The following is a 10,887-nucleotide window of genomic DNA, read 5'->3' as shown; positions in this document are numbered from 1 at the left end:
GAATATGAAAAGGGCGGGGGAAATGGAGGATGTGGGGAAGCTTCAGGGAGGAGCAGAAAGGGTATGACATGGATCATCAAAGAACAAACGTGTAGGCATGAGAGAATTTATGGTGCAAAACGAGTGATTTGAACAGAAAGCAGAAGGGGAGGAAGAAGTTTTTGGGGGGGTTCTGATCAGTGTCAGGCAGAGCTCAGGATATTCATGCAAGAGAGAGAGACCAAGACAGAGGGTGGAAAAAACAGAGCGAGAGAGACAGAAAGTGCAACAAGTCCCTTTTGGATTGAGGACTTGGCATCTGGTTGGATATTCCCAAGAGACTTATTAAAATGGAATTCCTGATGCTAATCTTTGTTTTCTCACAAAAGGGCTGACACACTCTTCAGAGGCATACGGCTTGTATATTTAATGGCAATTTTCTTTTTTGCATATACTAAGTGGAACATCTTATTGAATGGTACTGTACATCACAAACACCTGCTTCTCTTCACTGGCAGACTTCGAATCGTGGGTAAAGTTTTTCTACCAGTTTGCGGCACACTATCATTTATAGATTACAGTCATTTGAGTAAGGGAAGCTCAGAATCCAGAAAATAGAAAGTGAAGGAAATAAAGACAAACTCTAGAGAAAAACCATAGCAGTTGCTGAATTGTATCGTTGTTTCAAAATAAAAATCCAGACATTACAACATGTTAGTGCTGAAGCAGAAAGTGAAGCCTGCACAGCTACCCTGAAAAACTGTCATTTTCAAAACTCCTAATTTGTGCGGAGAAAGAACACGCCATTAGAGCAGCATGCTGTTTCCTGTGAATGCAGCACAAACTGGGACTGCTACACATGCCGCACCGAGTGGCATTCAATTCTGCCAGAGAACTAACATCAGATCCAGCAGAGACAGGCTCAGACGTTAGAGGGTTAACAATGCACCTGTCTAGGCCTCACAGCCAACCACGGGGTGCCTCAGCTCTAGTGGGGTGGGGTGGTTTGTCTGGAGAACACTACCCCAAGACACACAAACACACACGCAAACCCACCCACCAACCCAAACATAACCACACACACATTCATAACACTCGTGTGCTTGCAGTATTGTCACTGACCGCAAATCTGCTAACAACAAAAGGGCCCCCCTATTTTGTTTTTTGTTTTTTGTTCTTTTCACTGAACGATTACAATAATAAAATTGGAATTAAAAAAACTGTAATCTGGATTTTCTGCTTGAGCCGTTAATAATGTCTAACAGCTGTCACATGCAATACGGCCATGCGCTGAGGTGGGCCTGGGGCTGCCTGATGAGAAGCAGCCTGATACTAGAAGAGAGAGGGAGGGAGCATGAGGGGGCAGAGAGAGATCTGAATCACAAACAAAATAGCAGCGGTTGGCTTTGGGCAAACCTATCAGTCTATTTAAGCAGGCAACAACACTTTTATTTTCATTATTTTTTGCGTACATGCATATGTGCGTGCATGTTCATTGTGGCTTCGTTGGATTCGTCAATTAACTTTTCACTTCCTCACATTGAGTGTAAAAATACATGAGAGGGTTTTGAAATCCAATGCCCTGAAATCCAATACAGGAAGGTATTACCCTGGTAGTCACCGTCACCCATGGGACTCCTTTGTGTTTGTCCTGTGTACACGCCCCAAGCTCAAGGCAAGGGTTCTGTGGCATCATGCCACATGGTGTGGTTTGGGTAGCGGACTGAGTCAAGAGCCTGTATCTGAGGTAACACCAGTTAACCAAAATTCTCTTGCAAAGTCAGATCCTTTTTTTTTCTCTACCCAAAGCGTTCACTTTGTGTGAACAGTTTTGCTGATAAGCAACAAAATTTAAATAATAGAACTTTAAATTTATTACACTCAGTGGCTGATTTAGATGCTAATATTTTTTCATGATCACTTAAATCATTAGTAAAAAAAAATTCTTTTTAATGATACAGATACATTTAAAGTCTTGTTACTCTTGCAAGCAAAGGTATTTGCAAATATGTAAGGGGCTTACCCTTTCACAGACAGTTGACTGCCCTTGCCAGTCAGTTGGATTTCCAGGGGGGGCCGCAGTGTCAGGGGAAGGTGACAGATGGCAGCTGCACAGGGCAAGGTGCTATTTCAGCCAGGTGTAGGATGCCAAGCAACACCTCCACTATTCAGGGGGACTCCACTGACAGCATGTCTGAACTGTGTTATATCACAACAATCCACAAACGAGCCCAACAACAGGCCATGGTTCTCACTCTGTTTTGCAGAGTCGTAGCGTAAAGCCAAATAGAACTTGGCCTAAGACCCATGCTCTGTCACTGCACATCAACTATAGTGGCCCCTGTGTACAAGTAGCCTTTTAATACAATGCTCACTATATTCAAAATGTAGGTTCGCTCAGATGTCACTATAGCCCAAAAGGTTTAGAGTTCCAGAGAAAAGACTAGTGGCAGGATGAGTGAGGCTGGAAGCTGTGCTGCTAAATAATTACACTGGCCATGAAACACACTCCAGCCGCTGCTCTTGTCTGGGGTCAACAAGGAAGGGGAGTGGGCAAAGGCAAACAGGAGCTGGGTACAAACCCGGTGAGTGTTCAAAACACTAGAACTACAAGGCCAAGAAGAAGAAACCTCTTTTCCCACAAACAACCTTCACTCACTCGCTGAAGTTTATTGTTTTAAAGACCCTGGTTGTAACCAGCCCCTTGCTAACTCCACCAAACACCTGTGTTTGTCTTTGAAGCCTCTTCCCAGCATCCACAGACCCATGGGACAGTCCAGCAATGAGACGTTCAATAAAAGTCCCAGTAAAGTTATTTATTCTCCTTTGGAAAAAAAAAATGGGAGAAGCCAGACAGCATGGCTAACCTTTGAAGGGGGGCGCTGCTCAGATATCCAACTAGGACATAAAAACCAAGGGAATGACAGGGACATCCTACCAGAAAACAATAAAGGGGGTGGAAGGGGCTGTTTTTTATCTTTAACAGCAGCTGTAAAACACACACAAAGCTGTGGTCTACAACAATGGCCCAGGGGCAAGGGAGGGTGGCTAAAACAGAAGTGGCAGGAAGACCACTACTTCCCAGACACAAGAGTCTTCCTGCTGGAAAGAAAGGAGACTGAAAAATGGAAGGGAAAAAGAGACAGAGGACAGCCTATGGAAAGGGAGGCCGGGCAGATGCAAAGGAAGAGGAGACTAAGTGAGATGGCATAAATATGACCTTTGATTACATGGGATGTTTAGAGCAGAGCTCAGCCATGGACAGGCTGTGAACCCCCCGCTGCTTTCACACAGCCACACCTCAGTCAGAGCACACTGATCAGAACAATATGGCTGAAAGATGAGCCCACAGCCATAAATGCCAGCAGTAAAGACAGCTCCACTGTGTCTCCTGCTCTGACACTATCCAACATCTGAATCTTGGCCTCACAGCCAAGCGAGGACCGTCTCCAACTCTGCATTGGAGCCAGAAGAAGATAAAATTACTATTTCAAAGTCCTTGTAAATGAACTGGCCAAATTAAATCGCATTAGAGGAGTTTACAGGTCTGTGTCGAACTGTATCAGCAAGTACAGGCAGAGAGAAGTTGCTCCAATGTCAGATTCCCAGAACACAGTGCAAGTGTAAACTATAAATCGACCACCTGACATGCATTACAAATGACTGGCTTGTAGTAGGTGAAGATGGACAGAGGCAAATGCAAACTGACAGAGTCTCTACTGGCTCTAAGTAACATGGTTCAGTGGACAAGAGGGTAGAAGTGTGCATGTGGCATGCCGAAAACCCCCCCAAAAACAAAGGAATTTTTTCCCAGAAAAAAAATTCAAAATTCCAAAAGCCTGTTAGGAACAATGCAAGAGGAGAATGCTGCAACTGCCATCGCTCTTTTTTAGCAGCAATGGGTGAAGGGAGCGCTCGCAATAAATACCTCCGCAACGTCAGAGGAACCCTTTCAAGGAGCCACATCAGAAACCCGCCTTTGAATGCATTTTTACATCAACCCTGAAATATTCATGCTCTTTGTAAAGTATTCATGTGAACCAGTGTGCAAGTTAGTCCCCAGGGGTAAAGTGAAGAGAAACTGAACACACTCCGCAAACAACACGCTCAGTTGTGCTAATGTTGCCAGCATACAGGACACTTGAAGGGACACTAATGACCTGCCCTGTCAAGATGAACAAACTGGAACCAGTTTGGTTCGACACCCTACAAGCATTTAACCAATCTTACATAGTAAGATTTGATTTAATGTTTTGGGGAAACTGGAAAAAAAATCTATATGAAAATAATTAAATTGCAAAATAATGTTGTTCTTTCTAAAAAAGAATTCAGAATAAGTACAAATCTTTTTTTCTTTTTCCTTTTACAACACGAGTTTACATCTAAATTGTGTTTTAATGAACTTTCTATCCAGGTGCTGGTATTAAAAGCTAGTTCTGCCACCAAATATTTCTTTTTTTTTAAATGTCTAAAAAAATGCAACATGCGGTCTTGACAGAAATAATCCAATATTTTTACAAGCTGCTATTATATATATATATATATATATATATAAAATTATGCTTCATGTCTCATCCACATATCTGCATCATTGCATGCCTGACATTTACAAATATTATTGAAACAATGAATCAAATGCTGGACGTCAGCAGAGCACAATAACAAAGTCATCCTAGTGGAGGCTAGAGAAGATTTGGAAATTATGTCAAATTATTTTTATGTTAATTCAATCAAACACTTGAAATGTAAAGAATAAAATCATTTTGCAGATCACGAGGATATTAGATCGCGCCGCTGTCACGCCCATGCGCTACTGACAAGACTGAGGAGAACAATAAACCACCTGTGTTGCTCATTGAACAGTGATGACATTTGGAAGGTTAGGCCTTCGTGTGTGTAGCACAATACTACGAAAGGTACACCAAATATGGTTGGGGGGCAGGCGGTGGAGGGGTGCACCTGTGCTCTGTAGCCAGCACTGAGCCTTCGTGCTCTCAAGCAAAACATCTGTAAGAATGAATGGTAAGAAAATAAAAAAATAAAAATGAAAGACATATGGATGCAGGCACTGTGTGTGTGTGTGTGTGTGTGTGTGTGTGTGTGTGTGTGTGTGTCACTACTGCCAAAAGCACACATGAATGATGAGAGATGAATTGTGAACGGCACCCATGAATTCTCCTGAATGACTAATTATGCCTCATGTTTAGTAGGATTTTTGCAAATGAATGCAGAATTTGGTTAGGATCTGGTTAACTTACTACAACCCTGCCCTGCTGTAGCAGAACACTTTATTAGAAAATCCCAAACACAAATAAACAAACAAGTATAGGAAATAACAATTCAGATTTTTTTTTTTTAATTAATAATAATTATCGTCAGGGATGACATGCATGCTGAATTTTCACCACCGACACTGAGCGGGTTGTTACACTTTTAGCGGCTTGGGCATATAAAATAACTTTAAAGGGTTTAAATATTTAAATATGCCTTTTTGCTTGCCAGTAACCCAAGACTGCTCAGCTGCATCATAAACATGTGTTTTTAGGGGTTGCATTTACATATTTTCAAAGAAGATTCTTTCAAAAGTGGAGCTGTTTGATGCAATCAATACGCCTCTGTTTTGACTTATCTTATTTAAATCTCTTTTGTTTTACATGGGTGGACAAACTAAAAAGGGCCAACACGCATTTTGTGATCCAGTCCATTAAAACAGATGTGCAATATAATTATATTATCCTTTTTTTCCTGTCTGAACTGAATTCTTGCCATTATATATTTAATTAAATCCAGAATAATGTGTGAAGAGAATTTAAAAAAAAAAACTGAATGTGGGCACAAAAAGTGATCACAAATCAAGTAAATGTGTAAAGAGGAGCACTTTCAAGGTTTTGTGGGGTGGAGGGACTGTGCATCATTTTCTTTTATTGTCCTTTAAAAAAAAACAAAAACAAAAACAAACATATGAGCTGTTGGAGTTAATTCTGCAGGGTTGTAAATTTTGGACTCTTCTGTGCAGACACAAATGTGCATACTTCCGTTTGTAAAACATTCACATTTGGGTTCACATGAAACCCAAGTCACTTGCTAAACCTGATGCATTCACTGTGAACACATTTGCACCCCGACACTTCAAAGCCCAATATAGAAGGAGGATTAGTATTGCTTTCCTTCCTATAACCTTCATACGCCATAACCCATGCAGACCTGCTCATCCATCCATCCATCCATTCCGTGCTTATGGCTCTGGGTATGGCCAAGGGTTTTGGTTAAGCGATGGCATCATTGTGACACTTTACAATTTAACGTGAAGTGACAAAATCTCATTTTAAATTCAGCTCGCGAGCCAGCAGGAAATCAGTGTCGTTGTGCTCTGTCCAGCTTCCTACGTGCAAACTAAAACAGCTCTTAAACACATGGCATTTACCCATCTTATCAAGTGACTATTTGTTTAACAAAGATGTCGTCATTACCTTTGAGATAAATGTTGATTCAGCTTAATCACAATTTCTGGTTTAAGGCCTTGTGTAAATCAAATCTCTCTTGATTTATTAGCTTATATTTGCATAGCGGATTCCTGTAAACAGTCACACCTGAGCAGCCCATAATTTATAACAGAAACCCCCCTCTATTATTCTCTTTTGTGCAAAAATAATCAGCTTGGTACGACTCCATATACATGCCCGACACCGTCTTGTATTCGGGCTGATAAATGCACAGCTGGCTTTATGGCACAACAACATGAGAAAGAAAAAAAAGAAAAAGAAAAACAGTATTGCTGTGTGGGAGACACACACACATTATACGTTTGACTAACCTGAGTGGGGGGCCATTGGTATGTGTGAGGGGTAGTATTTCCCCGGCGGGAAGTGGCCGGCATGCTGCACAGAGCTGTGGCCCGAGGGAGCGATCCGAGAGGCGGCTCGGTGCACCAAGGCGCCCCGCTCAGAAAGGAGGTGCGCCGGAGCAGCGAAATCCCGTCCTTCCATTCCGAAGAATGTTTAGTAATCCGAAATCCGGATAGGGCAGGTCAGGAAAATCAAATGCAACCCATATAATAATCCTTTCCCTCGTATCTATGTGTTGCATTCAGTCGATCGCAGGCTTCTCCAGCCAAAAACGTAGCCCCCGATCATCTTTTCTGTCAGTGGAGAAATTCAGAGACATGTTCAGTAAATGGAAAAAATGGAAAGCTCATTTAAGATAAGCCTAACACGATGCAAAACATTACTGCAGTCTAGTACTATAAAATAAATGGGAGAAAACACATCATTAGTACCGCTTCATTTATTTCTGCTCAAATATCCTTCCTGTCACACTAAGGATATATATTTAAAATATTGCTAATAAAAAAATAAACCTTACGACTTAAAACTGACTACAGAAAATAAGACATGGCAGATACAAACGACCACCGAGGCGCCCGAAAGCCCACTGAGCCGGGTTCAGCTCCGGCTCTATTGATCAGCCTGGGATACAGGCCTAAATATGGAGGGGAGTACTTCAGATTTCACAGACACGTCGAGCAGGGTGACACATTTTAGGTTTCTATATGTTCAGTGTTGTATGCAAAGCATTACAATGCTCAGATTACGTCGAGCCTAAACATTTTATTCAACATCCACGTCAGCAGTCACCAGATGTCACCATCTCTAAAAGCACAATGACATGCAATATAATGATTTAGATCAACTGTGATTTCTGCGGCAATCTGACAATCCCCCCTACTCCCGCTTTGTAGTTTTGATAGGGAGAGGAAACGTGTCGTCCTGTTTCGGAGGGTTAAAAATGATGGAAGCCTACTCAGCCTATCTCAAGGTGAACAACGCTGCCTGCCTTCTCTAGCTCGTCCTATTGTCTCGGGTTGATGCATGGCGTTTTTTGTGCCTCTGTAATCTCCATCCACCTCTCATTACGCATGGCACCGTTTTGCTCTATAACGATATTAAGTGGCATAAATCGCGAATATATCATGCAGCATTTTCAAGCTACAAAAATCCCAGTTCTTAATAAATATGACAATAAAATAAACTATTTGAAGAGGAAGTCTGAGCTGTCAGTTCGCAGAGTTTCGACACAAATCGTAAGAATTGTATTGAAAATATTAATAGTAATAATAATAAATAATAATATACTTAGAATACAGCCTTATAACAGAGATGCATCAGCTCCTGAAAGGCATGTGTGCGTCCCCCCCCCTCTCTTTCTACCTCTCTCCCTGAGTGTGTGTGTGAGCGAGTGTGTGCACGTGCGCGCGTCTGCGCGTGAGTATATGTGTGTGCGCATGTGAATAACTGCACTCTCACTGTCTTCGTCTGCCTTGACCTATTTCAGGTCAGGTAATCAAATGGAGTAGTAAATACATTACAGGCTACATCCTCTGCCATGCCACAAAAATAGAAATATTTAGTCTGGATGGGAAAGTGGCCCATTCTCAAAATGAAAATAAACTGTATTTTACTGTAAAAAAAAAAAAAAAAAAGGGAAAAAATATATATATTACGAATTTTAACAGGTCTCCCAAAAGGGGAAAGCTTATATTGTGCTTCAGTACTGGCTGTTGGTGGGGGGGGGATTCAAAAACAACTCTAGTAATTTCCAAAATATAAGTGAAAGATTCATTTTATATTATAGATTCTCCATCTGAGGTCATCAATAGCTTTTACAAATGGATTGCCAAGATAATAATCTATATCTGTTTCATAAATGTAATAACTAAAATAAAATGTAATTAAATTAAAACTATTTTTTTTTACAACGTCCAATAGAGAGCAGGCATATTATCATTTAAGCTATTTCATTCTCAGCACCATTATCTCCCCATGTTGCCAGTTACAGCCTCCAATCCAATGCCACACCAACAACAATAAAATCGCTCCATTCGCAGGTCCTTGGGAAGAAGAAAAAAATCGTATTGACCGAGCCTTCCTGAGGTAATGTGTGAGCTTGCATGTGAATCCTCAACGCGAAAACGTGAAATAAGCCCTGCTATAGCATTCATGATAGCAGAAGATTGCGTTCTTGGGCTGCAAAGCGATCCAAGGTGAATGGCCGCCCGTCAGGAGGACTGCCTTTGTTTCCACACTGAGAAAGTGCTTTGCAGTCGGCCATTACCTTCCCCTCGCCATGCTGCTACGTTCAGCCTTCCCTGTATGCCAACAGACCTGTAAGAATAACACTACTGAGCATTTACCAGCTTTCTAAATATTCCGAAAGTATACGCACGGGCATGTAATTGCTGCCGTGTAATCGCATGTGGTTATTTGTTGTTGTTGTTTTTTATTTTAGCCTAAAATTTGCGAAATCGTGCATCAAACAATCGTTCGAATAACGGGAGAAAAAAAATCAAAGGATCGACCACCATAATACAATTGATTAAGCAAATGTCAATTACATTTGTAAGATCGAGTCGACGGCAGGAAAGCAGATAGTTAATCAAATCACGCGGTATAGGTCGGATAGTGCTGCGAGACAAGCGGCCCTCCGCGACTGAGCTGGCCGGCAAGGAGTGCACATCGGCCGGGGTGTGTGAAGACATTCCTCCCGTTCTCTTTGTATGCAAATTTTCCGCTAGGAATTTATAAGTCTGGCAGCCATAATATAGACACACCAATAGGTAAAGCACAGTATTCTAAACTATTAATCAAACGATATTATTTTTTATTTTATTATTATTATTTAAATAGCTGAAATTAAAATTAATCAAAAAATAATTAAACTAAAATATAAAAACATAAAATATAATACAGCTAAGCTTCTTGATAATAAAAAAGAGCTGTAAAGTCGTTAATTAGTAGTCATTTTATAATATTACATTGCATAATAATAATAATAATAATAATAATAATAATAGGCCCTTGATTATGTCATGTAAATGTAAATGTAGGGTATAAAATTACAATTTATTCCTCGGAAGATACAGCTCATCCTGTTTTGTTATTTTAGAAATTATAACAAGGCACTCTATAATGCACAGCATGCCACATACAGCCTGGCATTTTTTTTAATCTGCATTTTTACTACACCATCTGTCATTTTACGAGGAAACAGGCCCTGGTATGTTTTATTAAAAGTAAAGAAAATCAGGTATATAAAATTACTACTTACTGGTATGTTAAATCCTTGCATAACCATAAATTATAAAATCACAAAATTCAAGGAGGAAAGGTGCAAGGCCAAGTGCGACGCCCATTTAAATCAAAATCTGAAATAAACCATGTGGCTAGAGTGTAATCCTACAGTAGACTATTTCCATCTGAGGCTGTGCAGTAGCCTGCTGGTTCACTCTATGGAAGCAGTGCGACCGGGGCTTCCGGCCTGGCTGGATTGCGGCTCGGATCTCCGAGCAGCGGTTTCTCTCCCGGTGCAACTGCGTACCTCGCGTCTCGAGGGCAGGGTAAACACATCCTTCCATTGGTCGGATGCCTGCATGTTAATGAGCTCGTGCCGCCCGCCCGCGGACAGGGTGGTTTCCGATTGGCTGGCAGCAGAGACCAATGGTGTGGTGACTGGCAGTGATAAAAGGAGTGAAAAGCGCCAGATTTAAAAGCACTGGATGCACAAATCGCTACAATAGAGCGCAGTGCACCACGAGCACAGCTTTTAATCTATCGCAGATAAAACTAAGATAGAGAACGGCTTGATGATAGTATAAAATCAAGAATTAAACGGCACATATCACATTCATGTGCATTTAATTATTTATAGCAGTGCACCAAAGTATTCTAAGGAAGAGACACTAATAAAAAAAAGAGTCGTTTTAACCATTTACCAAAATTCTAAAGCCACAAATGAGCAATAATCCACATAAAAGCATAAACACTTAACATACGTGTGTGTGTGTGTGTGTGTGTGTGTGTGTGTGTGTGTGTGTGTGTGTGTGTGTGTAAACAAGAGAGAGAGAGAGAGAGA

At 41.1% G+C, this 10,887-nt stretch overlaps 1 protein-coding gene across 1 annotated transcript in view; it reads right to left on the bottom strand.

Annotated features, from left to right (window-relative positions):
• The window catches only part of LOC102295614 (BAH and coiled-coil domain-containing protein 1), a 62,134-nt gene extending 51,757 nt beyond the window's left edge, over positions 1–10,377 (bottom strand). The window contains 2 exon segments of the mRNA XM_042226372.1: positions 6,794–7,117; positions 10,084–10,377. Coding sequence (XP_042082306.1) covers positions 6,794–6,965 — 172 coding nt within the window. The 5' untranslated portion in view covers positions 6,966–7,117; positions 10,084–10,377.
• Between the last annotated feature and the right edge of the window lie 510 nt (positions 10,378–10,887).

Source organism: Haplochromis burtoni, unplaced genomic scaffold (assembly GCF_018398535.1).
Source record: "Haplochromis burtoni strain Fernald_Lab_line unplaced genomic scaffold, NCSU_Asbu1 Contig_209, whole genome shotgun sequence".
NCBI lineage: Eukaryota > Metazoa > Chordata > Actinopteri > Cichliformes > Cichlidae > Haplochromis > Haplochromis burtoni.
This window is presented reverse-complemented; position numbering and strand designations above follow the sequence as displayed.